The sequence below is a fragment of the Amia ocellicauda genome, chromosome 23 (genome assembly GCF_036373705.1).
Source record: "Amia ocellicauda isolate fAmiCal2 chromosome 23, fAmiCal2.hap1, whole genome shotgun sequence".
NCBI lineage: Eukaryota > Metazoa > Chordata > Actinopteri > Amiiformes > Amiidae > Amia > Amia ocellicauda.
In genome coordinates this window covers 17,273,664-17,293,888 of record NC_089872.1, presented here as the reverse complement: position 1 = coordinate 17,293,888, position 20,225 = coordinate 17,273,664, and the positions used below count along the sequence as shown (strand labels likewise).

Below are 20,225 nucleotides of genomic sequence, written 5' to 3'. Positions count from 1 at the left end.
CAATTAAACCTAACTGCCCTTTATGTAAACACCATGCTCCCGTTGCTCCCGATGTGTTGACACCTGGTCAAGGTGAAATCAGAGCAGAAATGTTAATTGCCCACATGCAATTAAGACTGAAGACGCCCCAGGGCTGCTCGTTTTACAGCACTCATTTATATGGACCCGAAAACATTAAAGGCAGGTGTCTGAGAACAATGTGAGACGTTCATCTTTTGATATGAATTCATGCACTTTGACTGTGCCTCTGCTCAGTTTCCCCTCGCAATAATAATCTTTGCATACTTAACATCCTCTTGGGTAGACAAAACTAACAAACAAACAAGAAAAACACTTACAAGTGAAGAATTCTGTCTCCATACGTTTACCATTCATTTCATACAAATTGATCTAAAATAATGAATCCCAACATTGTTGTGATTGAGGTAAATTCTATATATAGTCCCCTGCCTATCCATAAATGGATGGGAGAGGGGGAGCATTCCTGTACTGGGGGATAATATTTTAGTTTTCATCAGCAAGTGACTCCCAGCGGGCTGAGCTGATCTCCACTCTGCTCTGCAATCCTTTATTCTCTCTGGGTAAGTTGGTCCTGCTTTTGCTATTTTATTATTGCATCTTGTAGGGACAGGAACCAGCTCCCTGCAGGTGGGGTTGATGTAAATATAGGTATATATAGGTATAGTCATTCACTTGCAGAAGCTAATACAACTTGTTGGAAAGGGGTTTAACACTCAGGGGGGAAGTTGTGTATAAAGGACACCTAAGGAATTATTATTGTTTATGTACTTATGTATTTATTTAAAACACCAATAGTATCAATATAAAATGTTTGTTTCTATCTGATTGAAAGGGCAAGGAGAAGAAGGAGGAAAAAATGCACTGCTGAAGTGTCTGTTAAGCATATTTGAATGGGATGCAATTTTAGCAAAATAATACCATCTGATTTCATGAATATAATTTGAAGAAACTCAGTGTGTAGCAAGGTGATCATGTGTTCTGTACAGCAACTGCTTTATGCATTGGTAAAATTACACAACTTATGCAGATTAAGTTATTATTTCTTTTCTCAATATAAGAAACATCCATGTAAATAAAATTGAATAAGCATTTAAAGGCAGCTGTGCACATTTTGTTTATGTACATATCTATATTGCTAGTGACAGTACATATTTCTTGCCACTTGTGACATTTTGGTAATCCTTTAATTCTGCTTGTTAATCCTGCATTTCCAAATGTGCATTCTCTGAGTAAACTCTCTAGAGTATGGGAATGCATTAGCAGATTAAGTAAATACATGAATATATGCATCCGAATTTAACAGCTGCAATTCTTTTCCTGTTTCTGTTTTCTGCTGGAAAGTTTTAAAATAAATTATTTAAATTACTCTTAAAATGTAATTTGTTTAATTGGAAACACGATCTTTAATGAGCTATGCTTGTTATTCTTGAATCCGGGAGGGGTGGGCTGGGGGGCGTATATATTCTGCGCTGTGAGCTATGCTGCTTAATTGGGAGGAATGTGACTTGGGGTTGACATTTATGATGCGACTTCTTAAGCCGTTCAGAATACCTCTGCTGAAGATAGACCCTTACAAATCTTTCTCCAAAGAAAAACCTGAACTGATATTGACCCCGCTCAAATGTTTATGATGGAAACTGTAATGAAGTTTAAAGAGGTGTAAAAAATCTTGTATAGATGATTGAAGCCGTCTGTTTAAAAGCAGTGCTTAATTTGAATCACAATAACATATAATTGCAACAATAATAGAAATCTCTTCCTATTTGATTGAATTGGTTATAATATTGAAACACCTGTGGTAGAGTCTATATTATTGTCATTAACCTTGACATGTTCTTTGTTCCTATACAATTATGTTACATTTATTGTGTACTATTGTGTTATTGTGTGAAAACAGGTGGTAGCTATTTGCTTTTTTGCTAAGCCAAGATACAGGAACATAGGTGACGACAAACTCATAGGGAGACGAACAGAGAAGAAAGACTAAGTGCCAGACTGATTGTTTTTTAAAGGGAGAAGCACCTTAAGGGTCCAGAATACAGCAAAATAATCCAACAAAGCCATACATCATTTTTGGGATGTTATCTGGTTAAATTACAATTCAGTTTCACAGAAAAAGTTGTACATCTTAGTTCTGAAACAAAAAGAACTGTGAACACAAGTGCTGTCATTATGTATCCTGCCATGGCTGTGTGTAACTAACACACATGCATCACTTACAGAAGATCCTTTTCCTTCTTTAGTATGTGTAGGTATGTGTTTGTCAACACATCGTGAAATTGGCCTAAACCAAATCAATCACACAACCTGAGATTAGCAAATTAGAAACCCAATCGTGGTTGTCAGTTATTGTCAGAAGTAAATAACAGAAATAACATGATAGGGAACAATTTAGTAATTTGGATTTTGCAGGTATCTCAGTTTTCTCTCTAGGGCCTGGATTAAATAAAAACTGTGACCCATCCTTTAATACTAAATTACAACTCTGTACATACGTTTTCTGTTAGTGGGTGGCTCAAAATTTCAAAAATCATCATATTTATATGGTGGAATACATATTTCTGATTACATTTGTATGATAGACAAAATAACTTTTAGTACCTAACCAAATGATGCCAAACAAAAAAGAGTTATGAATGGATTTGTATAATGTTTTCATCACAAGCTAGGAGTGAATTGTTTGTATTGTATTAATTCTTGTATCTTGAAATGTCTTAAATTCTATCTATCTATATGTTTAAATTATTATTATTATTTTTCTCTGTCTCTTTAGCAGGTCTGCTGAGGTTTGTCCACGATGGCGACAAGGGTTGTACCATTTTACCAGAAGAAGCACAAGCATTTTGACCAGGATTACCGCAGCAGTCAAACCAGATATGTGGTCCAAGAGTATTCGACCTCAAGGTAGTGTCTGTTACAGAAGCACCACCGGAAGGGTTGTCAAAAGTTGATTGGACTTTTTTTCTTAAGGAGCATTCCACTTGTACTATTAAATTAATTTAAAAGATGAAAAAACGAGATTCCAAATTTGATAGGTTTAAGTTGAAGGCTTAAAAAAACCGCCTGTATACCTTTTGAAAGCTATACAGGTTTCTTTGTGGTAATTCTTCAGTATTTATTTGCACTTTTTCTTCAGCACTCGATCGGAAAACACACATTAATCCTGTATTTCTTCCCAGGGCTTCTAAGTCAAGGCTAAGTGCCCATTCCAAACGGCATCAAGCTGCAGAGGAGGCAGAATCAACCTACACTGTGCCACCTTTTAGGACCAGGTTGGTGTCTGCAAAATCTTCACTTCACTGAGGGTAGCGCTTAATACCATATGTTGGTCTATTTTAAGAATATGTAAATTAATACAGTAGCCAAACTAGGCTGATGTGCCTACAGTACACGCAGTCAAGATAAGCAGATTATTTTCCCTGCGGTACTGACAGTAGAGTAAGTCACATTAATGGTCTGAATAAGGGAGTATTCTTGTTAAATTCCATATATTTTTAATAAAACAAACACACATTAAAAAAAAAAAAGCAGAAATCCTGTCTTTTATTTGCTCTGAGGTGCTTTAAACATTTATAGTGCATGGACATGATATGGACAGTGGTAATGCTGGTTGATAAAGCACAACATGAGTCATAGATCGATGAAACCATTAGACGGAAAGTTATTAAACTTGTAAGAAATCAGTGCGAGCTCTTAAATACATGTGTTCATCACTTTCCCTTTCCCGTAGCTTTGAATGTTTTTTTCTTAAATTGCCTTTCAAAATGTTTAAATAGAGCAGTGACCTCAAATCATAGTCCTAGAAAATGGCAGTCCTTCAGGTTTAATAGGTCTCGTCAGTCAGTGGCTAATTAAGCCAGTAACTGGTTCAATTTAGAAATTGAGACATCAGTTGGAAAGAAAAGAGAAAATGCTCGATCTCTCCTGGATCAGAGCTGGAGAGCACTTAACTGGAGGCTTACAGGAAAAAAATCACATTTACTGTAATAATAATTTGCTGCAGATTGTTTATTTTTATTTTTTATTAGAATAGAAATCTCCTTGAGAAATAGGACCTGTGTTTCTGTTTGTGATATTAGAGGAACCAGCAGTTGAGGATTTCTCTTCATATGATACATGCACATATACGATATATATATGATACTCCTCTGCCTACCTCATGACATTTCAACCTATGGAGTGAGTGGTAATGATCCTAACCCAAAGATTACACGATGTGCCCGGGTCCTGAAGGTCAGCATACTACAGACCTGCACTGCCAAACTCCTTTTCTGATGACTTAAGACAAGTGCATTAAAACCAAGCCCAGGAAAGAACAACAACAACAACACAAAAACACCTGAACGGGTGTGAAGTTCTGTGGGGAGAAGCCTAATTTAGAGTGACATATAAAATGTGCTGGAGCTTTAGAAGACCGGAGTTGACTTCCCTGCTTTTGATTGCAACATCCACTTAATTGTTTGACTCAGTGCTTAGTCTAAATGATAGTGGCCTGTGATATTAGAGTTATGTCATATTTCACAATTCATACGTTGACTCATAAACCAAAGGGAGCTGTGCATGCAGGCAACTGATCGCCATTAATTTATGATAAACAATTATAATACCGTATACTGTATTGTCCCCTGCTTTGCTTTGTTTATTCAGTGTAGCAGTGGCTGTGAAACCACTGAGACAAAAGGAAAACACATAATGACTGGGAATTAGGCTTGTGTGTGAAAAACAGGTGCCGAGTCTCGTTTGGAAGAAAAAGGAGTACAGTAATCTGGTCAGAACATCACAGAGAACCTAGTTATTAAACCATTAAGACAATAAATTATGTAAATAGAACGGGTAACTACACAGTAAGACATACCACGCGATTATAATTTCTCTCCAATGTAATTCTCTGCAGTGCAGCTGCTCAGCCAAGGGAACTGTATTAGCAAAAGTAATAATAATAATAATATTTATTATAACATGCAGTGTTGGTAATCTAAAAATAATTATGCATTCTAAACAGATGTTATGTTCTCTTTATTTGTCTGTATATAAACAACAAAATAAAACCAGTCCTGCTTTTCTGGAACACATCTGCCATATCCAGCATCTGCTTCCTTTATTTCTCAGTGGTAAAACAAACAGACCTTGTTCCAAGCTCCCACTTGTACTTTTACATGCAGAGACCCACAAATCCGTCACACCTGCGTACAATATTGCTTTCTACTTTAGTTATAATGTGATGAATGTTACTCCAGGACACACTGATTCAACTTAGAATGTGCATTATTAGTGTTTGGGCCAGAAAGATTATAAACTCGCATGAAGTATATGTTTTTTCAGACAGCAGACAGTAGTTTGTGTGTGTTTATGGACAGCGTCACGTTGGGCTCTGTTCTCTCCATTGCAGGTCTGCAGAGAATCAAGAAGAGTACCAGCGCAGAGTGGTCCATTTCAGCAATGAGTTGTCCGTTTTGGAGAATGAGATTCACCAGGCTAGACACGCCACTCGACAACAAGTGGACAAGCTCTCTGTCCAAAGAATAGTAATGGGCCTTTTTTTTGTTTCTCCTGTACAGTACTACTTTATTTAAAAAAATGTATCGGATGAAAAGCTCCTTCATTCAGAATTTGACAGCAATCTCATATTGCCCAAGCCTCTTATTGCTCTCGCACTGTTTGTACTGCACTGCTGTCGATGTCCGTACTCGCCCCTTTGACGTGTGTGTTCTGGCTCCACACAGGTACAGGAGAAGATGGCACGGGAGAGGCACATTCACGAGCTGTCAATGGTCCGTGCGCCTGAATTTCTTGTGAGACTGAGATCTCACACTGTCTGGGAAAAGACTCCAGTGAAGCTCTTCTGCACTGTTGATGGATACCCCAACCCTGTGGTGAAATGGTAATCTTCCCTCCGTAGAGTCTGAATGAAATCATTTATCTTTTAGATGAGCTACAAGGTACACATTTTTTAAATAATGTCTAGAACTTGGGAGCCTCATGAGCCTAACACCTAACTATCGTAGTAAGTGAGAAAGTGTGAACATAATTATTTGAATGTTTCCAATAGACATTTCAATATAATAAAGATTTGATTTTACAACTATTTAATACTTTAAGACCTTGAATAATTGTGATATGTAGGTGGGTAGATTATCATAATGTAGGATGTCATTATGTATTTAATTATTTTGAATAAGAGATAAACCTGAAAATACAAAATATGTCACAAGCACTTTGTTTGCACACACACACACACACTAACCGTGTCTTGGTTACAAGGCAAACAAATATACATCATTAAACTGGTACATAGCAAGTGAAGTAGAAACTCAGAGCACAGTAGACGACACTTTAATCTTGATAATGACCATCAGTGTCACTCAGAAGGTCACAATGATTATTTTGTTGACATCTGGCAAATAAAAGCTAAATTGCACCTTCATCAAGTCCATCTTGTCATGGTCTTACATGGAGGAAGAGTGATGTAGGGTCAACCTTTCTCCTGATCTCCCGCCTCAGCCGTCTAAAACATGTGACTAAATCTCTGATCTTCAATGTTGAGGTGATGGTATTGAACAAGGGCCCCGAAGGACAGGATTTTAACAAAAAAATAATACATTTAAGAAGGTTCGGTTCACGAGGGCACTATCAGGCGGGCGTAGCCTGTTTCAGCGTGAATTGATTTCACTTCCATGTAAATAAATGTGCTGTAAACCCAACTGACACCGGGTGCCCGCTGTTTGGACGTCATGTCACTGACGTGTTACTGGATTTCACAGGTATAAAGATGATGTCATCATTGATACGGTGAGTGTCCCGGGAAAGTACAGAGTGGAGGACAAGTATGGAGTCCACAGCCTGGAAATCTACAGGTATGGAGTTTCAATCTGAATGGGCTTCGTTCCATCTTTGTCCCTTGCATACCTGAACTGATAACATACAACCACAAGACGTGTATTTGGCTCCATTCAGACATATAAAATACAAGTGCTTATGTTTGGTACTGTATAATGGAAGCTATTCAGATGCTATTACTACATCTGCTCTTTTAAATTAAGTATTTTTCTATATTGGAATAGTGTCCTACTATTATTTCTTGTCTTACAAAGGTTCATTTTAACATACAACACCCTGCTGTTTAATAATTCATACTTTTATTTAGTTTCTTTTTCCACCTTTTATAGATTTGTCTTTCATTCACTTACTATTCCTTAAAAAGTAATTGCTTCCTGTTCAATTATGTGGAAATGGCTTTTTCTCCGCAACAGGGAAATATGTCTGAAAGGCCTGTGAATGGGATGACTATTTTGATAACACCTCTCAGACCCCTTGCTTACTTATAATATCGGCACCAATAACCAGATATAATAATCCCCTGTCCAAAAAAGCAATTTGAAAACGGATAATTTTGCTTCCCCTGCGGTGGAATTCTGCGTGTGATGGGTCTCCTGCCATGCAATGATATACGCGGGGGTATTTTTACTCATTTATTCTTTTTTTCTCTTTCTGTAATACAAAGCTACCTTAATCAGCTTAATGCACTGACAATTTTCAGAGGAAAATGTGAGGAATATACATGTTCAATTTGAACAGTTTTCCTCTTATATCTCATGGCTTAGAAGTAGACCATTTAGATCTTAGTGAATTAGATACATTTAGAGGTTCTTTCCTTTACTTAATGTCAGTGTGCCTATTCTAGTTCATGTTAGAAGCACACTTGCTCTTCATTTTCCTTGAGGGGTAGGGTTAGTGTCTATTGTAAACGTCCTGATGTCAGCGCCATTGTACGGCAACACGGATGCCAATAACAGTTCATATTCTCCAATAATCTTGGCACCATTCAAATCGGATTGATAATTGGTCACGTGGCTTGTGACACAACATTTGAGCTTGAGATGAACTCCTGTCGTCACCTATAAATGTAAAAAGATTTCAACCGCACTTTTTCCCGGTGCAGCCGCTAATGGAAACTTGCTGGAAGTGTCAGTATCAGAAGCTTATGAATGGCATGGGAAGAAGTGAGCTTTTCCAATTTAGTACAGAAAATGGTTTCCATTAGACCTCCGCCTCAAGACTCCTCAGCTGTTCATACCAAAGTGCTGAGCTCCATGTCATCTGATACACTTACTTCTTAAAGCAGCTCGGAATCTCCTGGCCGCCACTTTGTCTTTGGGTCAGCTGGTAAAACTGTACCGAAGCTCTTTCTAGCCCTGCTCCATGAAGCTTGGCTTTTTCTTTGCTTTTTTTCCCCCCACCCCTCAGTTTACTGGTGTTAGAAATTCAACGGATACTGAAAAGTAGAAAAAAAAATCAAGTGTGGACCGTGGTTAAAGTATAGTTTAAATGTGAAGGACTAAAGGGATTAAGACTTGCCCTAAAATAGTGCATTGAGGATATAGGCCAACTGGCATTCCTTCCATGAATTCTCACTTCTGATCTTCTTGCAGATCAAGATTTCTGCCTTTCATGTCGACCTCCCGCCACTCCTGAACATGTTTACAACGAACAAGCAATTTAAACACGATCAGTGTCACCACAATGTCATCGGCACCTTTTAGATTTTTTTGGCTCAATCCACGTGGGTTATTTTTTTATGATATTGTGAAATTACAGAACTTCCTTGTGTGCTTGTTGGTTAAAAATCTTCACAGGAAAGCGACTGCGTTATGATACAAGGCCTACTGTCGTTGCTTCATTATTCAGATAAGTGTTTTGTTAGCTATTCAAAAAGGGGAAACATCTTGCAAGAGCACTCCAATTTGTATTATTTCTGGACGTATATTAAATAACACCTCTCAAAATGGCGCCTAGTTCTGCAGAGCGAACACAATTAAATTATTATTTCTCCGTGCATTTGAACCATTTCTTGTTACAGTTTTAAACCGGGGTGGTCACCGTGCATCACTTCTCGATGCCTATTTCCTATCCCTGTATAATCAAAACACCCTGGAAAATCTTATGACAGTCCACAGAATCGGTCACGGTGTTGATACCTATGTTTTTCCTCAGGTGTGACATTCACGATACCGCTCAGTACACCGCAGTGGTGACTAACAGCCACGGACAGGCCACATCCGCGGCTGCTGTCATAGTGAAGAGTGAGTCTCTCCTGTCGATTTCTAGCAGTTCAGTGTCATATTAATGATGTGGAACTGTGACCAATGTGTCTGTTTTTGCTGAAAATTGTCCTCTGTCTCGCAGAGTTCAGAGGGGAGGACGAGCCCTATCACTCGGTGTTGCTCCCGATTCAGAGTAAGTACTTTCCGACTCAGTGCTGCTACGGGACCGGCCACACTTCAGATTAGGAGCCACAAATAACCGTGTCATTCCATCATTAAGACTCGATAACAAGTGGGTAACTGTGTAGTCTTGGAAGGTGGCCAGTAGCTTTTGGAAATAGCCCGGACAATTCTGTTAAGATCATTAGGGTCAGATGGATTGGTTACTCTTTTTCAGTGACACAAAAATACTGCAACATCAGTGACAATAGCCAACAATGGGACGCAAAGTTTGTAGTAGATAAAATTTCTCGTGATTTTAATTGTGAATGTTCAAATGTATGGGACGTTTACGATTAGAAAACGCTGCTTTCAAAGCCTTGTTTTAGTTCAGCATCGTATCATAAGAGTTAAACTTATTAAATATGCCAATTTACAAAATTACTTAATTGATTTTAAACATTTAAGTTGTGCCATGTAATGTAATGTCAGTTTTTCTTTGTGTCAATGATTATGCCTGTTACGTGGCTTTTTCAACCAGTCTATACCTTTGTTATAATACTTTTCTAGGTCATATCATCTCTACAAATCTGCTGCAAAACTCACCAAACAATCTAGCAACTGTAGAGAGCAAGATGTTTAATTGAGCACCAAGGGCTGCAGTTTCAAGTTTGAGCTTTCTTTAAGTTTCATTAAAAACATTTCAGCACTGAACTTCTCCAGTTTTATAGTGAATTAATGAACCCATTTCAGTCTTATCACAGATGTTACCACTCCTATTAAATGTGTATGAAAGGACCCAGTTGCATGTTTAAATTTATGTACATAAAAACAAATGGCAGAACAGGGTCTGACATTGCGTGAACAAAACGCCTCTGCTGTGAGGGTAATAATAAAGAATACACAGTTCTAGCTGAGAAATCAAATAAGTCAAAGAGAGAGAAGGTCATGAACTCAAATAAAAACAGATATGAACAGCTAATTTAAACCAAAAATATTCTCATTTATTCCATGTGTGTATGGATTACTTGTGTCATGATGGAAGATAGAACGGCTTTTTCACATATGTCTCCGGAATGTATTGCTGTAATTGCGTTTCTTTTCTTCACACATTAATGCGTTTTCTGGGTTTGAAACCTATGGAGGATTAACACTGTGACCTTGATGATCCATTGAGATATAGATCTCAGAAATCATTTACAGACCAGGGCTGTCTTTTTATAAGGTTTATAATTGTTTATAGCTGATGCAAACCTGTTCTTGAGTTTATCTTCTAACAGTTTCAATATCACTATACTATTAATTTCTCATTAGACATCATACGTGTTTTTCTCTATAAATACAATGTCATCCATTTCCTTTCAATTACAAGTCCTGAATAATAATCCTGCTCTTTATTCTGATAGTCCCTCTGATGCCTGACATCCATTTCACTAAGATTGACATCTCCTTCCTGGACAAGTTTGATGTGACCTTTGGGACTGAAGGAGAAACTCTCAGTCTTGTTTGTAAGATGGTTATTACACCCGACCTGGCCAACCTGCAGCCTGACGCCCAGTGGTACCGAGATGGTAAGACTCCTCCTAACCTTTGGTTGTAAATGTACAGCTCTTTTTGGGCAGTAAAATAGAGATTGTAACAATATTCCATTGATACACCATAGTGGATTTTTGTCTATGAGTCATAAAATCACCACCAGGACTAAAAAGGCAATGGTTTTGTTTTTATATTTTTAATATTTTTTTTATAAACACAACTCATCTACGACAATAAAGAGTTCTCCGTTTATTCTAGTCCCACACCGATGCAACCCTCGTGCTTCCTGTCTCATTGCACCACAGATAAACATACAATTTAATGTAAATGTCAAAGTCCCAAAGGTCTTTTAGATATTCGTTCCTCGGTGCTCCCAGCCACCAAGGCAGTCGTTTCTGTGTGATATTCTGAATTGTGCGTGTGTTTGCTTAACCTGTAACAAAAGCCCATTTAAACAACTCATTAATTGCCTGAGGCCTGTCATTTCCCGTGCCTAATTTATCTTAAACCACAGGGAAGACAGACAAGAATAATGTGGGCTTACCATACAAATACCTGGTAATTAGACATGTAACCCAATTATCTTTTTTAAGTGTTATAATCCCATACTGTCAGGTAGAGGAAGATCAAAATAATTTCCTCCTTGTGAAAACGGTAGAAGAACAAAAACACCTTGACAATCCCCAAAGACCAGAGCAAAGTGGCTTTCTGTGGAGCTTTGTGCTTCCGCTAGTGAATATTTTATTAATTTACTCCAGGAGAGTAGTACTTCCCCATTTTATTATTTCTATATGTATTTTTATTTTAACACAAGGCCTATGATTGCGATCATTGAGACTTACAACATGTCTGCATGAAAGTGATGTGAATTGTTGTGCATTAGCAGAAATGTAATCAAACTAGTGCACGGTGGATATTACTTTCTCAACCCTGTGTGAATAATACTGACACACACTGAAGGTACTCAAGGGACATTTTACATCAATACAGTTATCCCCAGGGTTCATGTTACAATATTAGTAAATATAGAGTATTGATTCTCAAGTAACTTTTAATGAAAATATATAATACCACCAGGGTAACATTGATAAAACAAGGTTATCTTATATATATATATTTCACTTTGATTGACGAATCTGTTAAGTTGACATCAGTTCAAAGAAGTATTCACATATTATAAGGTAACATCTCAGATAGTTGAGTGACCCCTTGTTCCTCTATACAGCAAATAAAAAAAGATGCATTTTGCAGATGTTCGTATCAAGGAATCCCAGTGGGCTGAGATTAAGTGTGGGGGCGGGATGGCCAGGCTGACCCTGACGCACCTGAACAAGGACGACGAGGGCTTGTACACCTTGCGCATGGTCACTAGAGGAGGAACCACCGAGCACAGCGCGTACATCTTCGTCAGTGGTATGCAGTCACACTTCTACTGGAACCAGTGCAGACTGTTTTAAATTACATCTTTATTTTCTCTCTTGCACCAACAATAAAAGATCGCTGTTTGTTTACAGTTCATCAAATTGTTCTATAAAATCAAGCAAAGGGCAAACATTGAGTCAGTATTTTGGGTTTCAGCTAAAATACAAAATAGTGCCTTAACCACTAATTGGTCTGCCCATACCAGTACGTAAAAAAAAAATTCACATAGAATTATATTAGATGTAAATATTACTAATTAGTTCTCCAACCTTTTCTTCTCCTATCCAGTGATCCTCTTCAGTTATCCTACTAGCTGACACCCAATTTATATGTTTTAATGGTTACAAAGTGTTTTTACACCAGGCAGAAATATACAAAAACAAAAAAGCTTATATGAGATGCTATTGAAGTACATAATAGAACAGACAGCATTGTGATGAAACAGCATTTTTATTTTCTTTGTTACAGATGCCCCGGTTTCAGTCACCGGAGCGCCAGGAGCCCCCATGGATATAAAAATCCACGATGCCAACAGAGATTATGTCATTGTGTCCTGGAAGCCTCCCAATATTACCAGCGAGAGCCCCATTATTGGATACTTTGTTGACAGGCAATTTTTACAGTTTTATTTTCCAGACGCATCACATTTTTAGTGTGCATAAAGAAAGTTAAATAAAAAATCTAATTATTGAGGGAAAATACATTTTTCTACAAAGCATGCAGCTGAGCACCAATAAAATATGAATGTACTGGAAATGTTAGAAGACATGGATAGGACTACAACACTGACACAAATATTAACCAAAAACAGTTTTTCTTTTCAGTTTTCAGCTAATTATCCTTGTTCTTGTTCTTGTAAAGATGTGAAGTCGGGACTGAAAACTGGATTCAGTGCAACGATTCCCCCATTAAAATCTGCAAATACCCCGTGCACGGTTTGTTTGAAGGCCACTCTTACATCTTCCGCGTCAGGGCCGTGAACAAGTCTGGGGTCAGCCGGCCTTCCAGGGTGTCCAATGCCATCGCTGCCCTGGATCCTGCAGATCTGGAGAGACTGCAAGGTAAACGCCGTGTCTGACTGACACTGTGTGAGTAAGTAACACAATTACGAGAAGCGATTCTGAAATCTGCACAGATACTCATACGTGTGTTTATTTGCCGTTACAGTCATTCAGCTGGAGAGAGGGAAACAAATTGTGATCTATCAGGACGACCTTGAAGGTAGTGTGTGATTTATACAATTTTGTGTGTGTGTTTAATTATGTGTACTCAATTAAGCCACCGTTGGATACACTAATTTGCTGAACAGGCTACAATATTTAATGTTAGTCTATTATATCCAGGATGACGTCTCTGAGGAATGGATTTCTCTATGGCTAGATGAAAACATGAATTATAATGAGGTAATCAAAAACTGAATACAATCAATTTATAATAGCTATTTATACTGTATCTGTCCTTGATTAAAACAAAGCAGAGGCTCATTACAGACATTTAGCAGAGAATGGAAAAAAAATATTATATTTAAGGTTAGTTTATCCTGCAAAAAAAACAGATTTTGTCTTAAAACATTTACGTGTTAAAGAAACATCCCCAAGGCGATCATACAGGCACAAGCATCATCTAGCTGAATCGCTCAAACACAACTCTGACTTGTGTAGCTCGCACAGCCGCAAATGCAAATGAAACTGGAATAGATGAGACTCGGAATGTCTGCCAGGTATTTCAGATACCATTGTAAAAGTTAAACATATACTGTACCCCACATTTCTGCCATACGTTATCAGAATATAATTCCTCTCGGAGTATGATTGTTGGTGGTGGCGGTGGTGGTGTTTTTTTCCCCCTTGATAATTAGCTCTCATTATGCAGTCTATAATTAGGCTTCATCTAAGGTGCTGATTAGTTTTTGATGAGGATCTCGTCAGAAGGCTAACTTGCAACCATCTGTGGGATTTTTTAAAATATATGTAAATAAATGAATTGCCTGGGGGCCATTTGTTGCATGAGTTTAAAGCGTGTTATATATACGCACAGTTCTACAGACATGATGCAGTGCTTAACCTTCAAACAATATATGTGTGTTTGTGTGTATTGAATTGAGAGAGTGCTCTAAATTAAACTTCTTTACTGTCCATTATAAAGAGTGATAACCACCCTAGAGTTGTGTTATGTACTGGTATTAATTCTCTGTCATGTTTCGCAGGTGATGTAAAGATCCCTGGACCTCCCACCAACGTGCACGCATCAGAGACAAACCGAACATATGTTGTGCTCAGCTGGGAGCCGCCTGTTCCTCGCGGTAGAGAGCCCTTGATGTACTACATTGAGAAGGTGTTTTACATTCTTCTTTAAGTCCCGCCTTACAGATCTGCACTTTACTTTACACTGCTTAGCATCAAGTGTGGTTCGGCAAAAGTGAGCTTCCTTTCCAAAATAACTTTGAACAAAATAACTGTCAAGTGTTAATTTGTAAAAATATCTTTGCAGTAAATACATATATTGTGAACCATCTCTGTTATTATGATACATTTTAATGTCAATTCAAGAACATATCTAAGATAATGCTTTAAAACACAATGTAAACAAATACAGGGGTGAAATATGGGAAGTAATATTTCTTGAGTCACGGTTAGCTAATGCTTGTGTCCTGTCCCCTCTGATCTCTATTTTAATATGCATTTTCTTAATTGATAAAAAATATAATAGCCATTGCTTGACAGTTTTGTATGACATATTCAAATGCACCTGTAAAGATTTTTTTTCTCTGTTCTGTTTTTGCAAATTTGGTTTCTATAAATAATTGAAGAGGCGTGAGACTCGGCGACTTCCCCCTAATATTGCAGTCTTCTCAGATCCCCTATTTAGCCAATGATCTCAATCAGCAGATGTTACAAAGCTTTTGAGCCAATTTTTTCAGTTCAGAATGAATAATAAGTGCTTGGCCTGAGTGATCACCATGTCGTTGTGGCTCTATAGTTTAAGGAAATATTGCAATAGTCTGCTGTGGAAGAGTGAGGGCTTGTGACCAGGAAGACCCTGATTCAAACCCTGTCTCTGCCACTCACTGTATCCTACCCAGAGCTCTTTTTTTATCTCCTTATGGTCCGTCTTAGAATGAGATGTACAACAGAGCTTAATAGACGAAACTCTGAAGCAGAACCTCATTCAAAGTTGACCCCCTAGTGTGTTGATCTAAATAAAACCATCTGCTAAAATGATTACTTTTCACTTAAGCACTGTACTTTTTTCGTATTGGAAAATCTTTATCCAGGAAGTCCCCTTTGACACCGATGGTATCTAAACCCACAATATCCACAAGTCGGGAACGCTTTGATAGTTCTGTGTGTACTTCTTATCGACCTCAATTCTATGTTTCTTTAAGGCCCCAGCAACTGGAGGAAACTGGCAAAGGGTGAACACCCAGATCCCTGTGAGATCTCCACGATACGCCGTCTTTGACCTGTCAGAAGGAACCTGCTACATTTTCCGTGTGTTGTCTGTAAACAAGCATGGAGTCAGCGATCCCTCCGAACCTACCGGACCCATTAAAACCCAGGAGCTGCGTAGTAAGAGATGTTTATTTCAGATTCGGCCGACTGTATTTTTGGTCTTATAAATTTACAGCGTGTTTAACATACTTGTAAAACAGATTGCCATTTGTTGCCTAATTTGTAACACAGTAGACATAAACAATATTCTGTTTGGTTATTCTGTTTAGGTGGGGAAAGGCCAAGTGGTATGTACTGTGTATATACGCAATTGTCTACCTTGGCTAAGTCACTCCTAATGACACCTTAGTAGCTTATACCAACTAACTCAAAGTACTGCTTAGACTTTTCAAAAACTATTAACTTATCTGGCGGCACTAAATAAATACATATAAAATAATAATTATGTGGTGCCCACATGCAGAATTTGACTAATGAATCACCTGAAATTGTATCATCAATGTAATGGCAAAATGGAAAACTCAACCTACGCTAATCTCTATTCTGATTTATTGTTTTTCACCTTTTCTTTTTAGTCCTTTCCAGTAATAGTGTCGAGTTCTCACATCTCATTTCCCTGCAGGTGTTCCTTCTGCTCCTGGTTGCATACTGGCCACAAGAAACACTAAGACATCTGTTGTTGTCCAGTGGGATCCACCCAAACAAGCTGCTGGTCTTATTGGCTATTACATTGACTCCAGTGTGACAGGGTCAAAGCAGTGGAACCCGTGCAACCACAAACCCTACAAACACACCAGGTAGTCAGAAATAGTTCCCGTTAACCCAAAACTACTTTTGGGGGGAAATGTCATGGTTACATGTAATGAAATAGCCATACCTATGAACGGTAACTTCTCTTCTGATATTATGCATTTAATTTGTGGATTAGGTTTGTTGTCCACGGCTTGACTACAGGACAGAGCTATGTTTTCCGTGTGAAAGCGGTCAATGCTCTGGGCTTCAGCGAGGATTCCCAAGAGTCGACCCCCATCGTGGTACAAGCTGCGCTCAGTAAGTGTCAGGCAGAGAAACAGACTCCAGATGCGTTGTTTTATATAGATATAAAACAATACCTGAATTCCACATCTGCATTGTCTGGGGTAGCACACCTGTAAATGTTATGCTTTGATTATTTCATCTAGGAGGAGGTGTGCCATATGGTATGTACTGAATTAGACTTTTATTGGTTTTGAATCACAATCACTTTTGATTATTCCCCTGTATGTCACCTTTATATCCACATTTAATCAATGCACTGTTTTCTGCAGTGAAATTCACAATGCAGTATAAAAAAAAGGATTAGACTTAAAAACGTTTAATTCAAAGTATAAATCGTTTACCCTACTGGTGTTTCACTCATTTCTTACCTTTGGGTTTCTGCTAATAAATCCAAACCCCGCAGTGTCTAACTATTTGCTGTTTGTGCCTCGCTTTGTCTAAACAATTTTCTCACTGGTGATTACCCAGCTTGGGATATGCCCTAATTAATGGTTTCTTTCACCCGACTGGAACTGACAGCTTTGTGGGCTGTCTGGAGTGGAGAGGCTAAGATTTAAAGTGTTTTATCCTAAATAACTGCTCTCTTTGGGGAAGTGAGAGCTACCTTCCACATTAATTCCCTTCCTGAAGAACAATAACAGAGGTTCTGTACTTTTTTCTGCAACACCAGCATCACTTGCTAGCCAGAGGTAGTCTACAGATGTATTGTTAAACAGATGGACTACAGTTCCCTACCCAAAGTACCCATTCATATTAGGCGAAATACGGTCTATTTAATTTTATAGATTAGCAAACGGATGAAATGGCACCTAATGCTTGACTGAACCTACCTGCAATCTGTAGATTTTGCCTACACATCCTTCCCATGATGATTTAGCCAGTCATTAATTAGTAAATTATACATCTAATGAACAGGTATTAACTCAGGACACTTGATCTCTATTACAGCAAGCCCTTCTCCACCCTATGGCATCACTCTCCTGTACTGTGATGGCCAATCGATGACCCTGGGCTGGAAGCACCCAAAGTTCTCTGGTGGAGCAAAGATCACGGACTATTACATCGATCAGCGCGAGGTGTCTGAATTGCGCTGGAGGGAGACCAATGTGCACTCCATCAAAGAGAGGATTTACAAGGTGCTTCGATTGATACATTCAGTGTAACGTGCGACCATATTCAACCTGCACAGATGGCATCAAAGATTCAAGCGGAAGAGATAAAATCTTCATTAAATAGTTTATTGTACATGCACTTCAAACATAGCTATATTAACTCTCTCAAGATGGATACATGGTTGTTTGGAATGCAGTGATGCAAATAACTGGTATTTAAAGCTGCCAATAGATATTTTGTGAGTTCCCCTGTGTTTCTTGTAAATATTGTTGTATTGCACTTTTTACTTTTTAAATCTACATTTTTGCCTCTCACTCTAGGTGGAAAACCTGAAGCAAGGCTCCTTTTATGAGTTTAAAATTCATGCTGGAAATCTGGCTGGAGTTGGGCTGCCCTCTGATGCCAGTGACCACTACAAATGTGAGGCCTGGACCATGTCAGAACCAGGTACTGTCATTTAACACCCCAATAAGAAGGTGATTGTATTTTAAATCGAGCCCAAAATGTTCAATCTTTACTCAAGATGTGGATCATTCACTCGGACACTTATATGCTGTTATAGATGCACACAGGGAATGCTTTTGTTTGTTAGAGTACATTTTCCTCCTCAGGACCGCCCTATGATCTGACTTTCTGTGAGGTCAGAAATTCATCTCTGGTTATTCAGTGGAAAGACCCTGTATACAACGGCCAAAGTGCAGTGACTGGGTACTATGTGGATAAGTTAAAAGTGGGTTCAGAAGAATGGACTACAGTGAATGAAAAAGCCATTTCTCACCGTTATCTAAAGGTAAGAAACCAGAGGAAACTTTTGTAACATAATTAAATGGGCTTATTAACTTCATTAATTCGCTTGTGTATTAAATTAAAACACACCTATGCAACCGCATATAAAAAATGGGACATACATTGAATGAATGATATACTCACTACACTGTAGTTATATATTAGTTATCCTGTAAGAAATTTGTAGTTAATTTTTTTACAGTCACTAAATAACGTACGTGCATGTAAACAATACAGGTATATTTAAAACTGGTGACTAAACATAATTTCTTCTATGTCGAAGGTTACAAATCTGGAAGAAGGCAGTTCCTATGTGTTCAGAGTGCGTGCCGTCAACGCTGCTGGAATTGGAAAGGCATCTGATAGCTCTGAATCGGTTCTCATCCAGGCAAGACCAGGTATTTAAACAAAAATGTTACGGTTCTTTGTAGAATTTTCTAACCATTCGACAAATCCCGCAGAGGGATGTTGTAAACAGCTACGGTTTTCTCTCCCTCGGTTTTATTTAATCAAGAGACAAATATATAAAAAGTCATAATGCAAGTGATAAGTTATAGTCTTTATACACAAAATTACAAATCTGATCACTGTTTAATCCTTTAATCCTCTTTGTCTTGGTCATTCAGCTAACTACATTTTTTTTTACTGTACAGAGTGTTTTCAGCTACCCGTCTTTCTTAAAAATAAATAAATCAGGTTCTTACTGCATATATTCATGTTTTATTGCTGCTTTTTTCCACAAAACTCATTATTTTCCCAGACCAGTTTTACATAATTTCCTAGCTGCATTGGGGATCCTCGCAAGGATTATTTACGTAATATGAACCCAATTGTAATACATTCAACCAAAATTCAAAGGTATGGAATGAAGTAAAATGTCCCAAAAGAGCAAATGCATTTAACAGTATCTTAGCTGAACATAAATCTCCATTCCTTATTAAATATTTTTTATGAAGATGTCTCTTTGATAAATTACAAATTTCCTGATTCTTATAGGAAACTGCATCCGACCAATGATCCATTCTGGCACAAAATGAAATTGTAATCTTGTGAATTGAAGTAAACATACATTTTAGATGTATTTCTACGTAGTACTGATATATTTTCATGTGGAGGGAAGCCTTAGTTTATACTAGGAACTAAAGAAGAAGGATTTTCAACATAAAACATATGTTTTAATACTTGCTTCTTGCTATTGATATTTGTTTTATTATTAATGCAGCTATTCTGCATTCACAGTAGTGATTCATGCTTTGTATTCTATAATTAGGTTGAAAAAACACTTGGTTTCATTATTACTATTTATTTGTTAGCAGACATGTTAATAATTTAATTTACAATTATTGTTTTCAGATACAAAGGAGGTTTCTTCCGGAGTGGATGAAGAAGGCAACATTTACCTCAAGTTTGAGTGTAACGAAATGACTGATATTTCTCAGTTTGTTTGGTCTAAGTGCTATGAAGAAATTACTGACTTTTCCAGGGTGGCTATTGAAACGGAAGGAACCTCGTAAGTGCAGCAGAATTTAACATTTTAATTAGAATAAAGTTAAAGATGTCTCACATCAGTTCGTATATCGATGAATGCAAAAGCAATGGCTTTATTTTTAAATTGTATTTAATAAAAGTGGAATAGCAATTCAGAAGACATTCATTC

General features: G+C 37.8%; 1 protein-coding gene across 7 annotated transcripts in view; it reads left to right on the top strand.

Annotated features, from left to right (window-relative positions):
• Window positions 1-502: 502 nt before the first annotated feature.
• The window catches only part of myom2b (myomesin 2b), a 39,775-nt gene continuing 20,052 nt past the window's right edge, over window positions 503-20,225 (top strand). For 3 of the 7 annotated variants that reach the window (XM_066696796.1, XM_066696797.1, XM_066696791.1), the window contains exons 1-24: window positions 503-581; window positions 2,795-2,925; window positions 3,201-3,293; window positions 5,411-5,546; window positions 5,745-5,902; window positions 6,783-6,875; window positions 9,013-9,101; window positions 9,205-9,255; window positions 10,628-10,792; window positions 12,009-12,170; window positions 12,648-12,789; window positions 13,041-13,240; window positions 13,347-13,400; window positions 14,386-14,513; window positions 15,565-15,748; window positions 15,901-15,918; window positions 16,254-16,428; window positions 16,560-16,681; window positions 16,813-16,830; window positions 17,618-17,805; window positions 18,103-18,229; window positions 18,394-18,572; window positions 18,852-18,966; window positions 19,922-20,078. In XM_066696796.1, the coding sequence (XP_066552893.1) occupies window positions 2,819-2,925; window positions 3,201-3,293; window positions 5,411-5,546; window positions 5,745-5,902; window positions 6,783-6,875; window positions 9,013-9,101; window positions 9,205-9,255; window positions 10,628-10,792; window positions 12,009-12,170; window positions 12,648-12,789; window positions 13,041-13,240; window positions 13,347-13,400; window positions 14,386-14,513; window positions 15,565-15,748; window positions 15,901-15,918; window positions 16,254-16,428; window positions 16,560-16,681; window positions 16,813-16,830; window positions 17,618-17,805; window positions 18,103-18,229; window positions 18,394-18,572; window positions 18,852-18,966; window positions 19,922-20,078 (2,861 nt within the window). In that variant the 5' untranslated portion in view covers window positions 503-581; window positions 2,795-2,818. The remainder of the gene's footprint in view (window positions 582-2,794; window positions 2,926-3,200; window positions 3,294-5,410; window positions 5,547-5,744; window positions 5,903-6,782; window positions 6,876-9,012; window positions 9,102-9,204; window positions 9,256-10,627; window positions 10,793-12,008; window positions 12,171-12,647; window positions 12,790-13,040; window positions 13,241-13,346; window positions 13,401-14,385; window positions 14,514-15,564; window positions 15,749-15,900; window positions 15,919-16,253; window positions 16,429-16,559; window positions 16,682-16,812; window positions 16,831-17,617; window positions 17,806-18,102; window positions 18,230-18,393; window positions 18,573-18,851; window positions 18,967-19,921; window positions 20,079-20,225) is intronic. The other 4 variants (XM_066696792.1, XM_066696793.1, XM_066696794.1 and 1 more) reach the window with 4 other exon arrangements.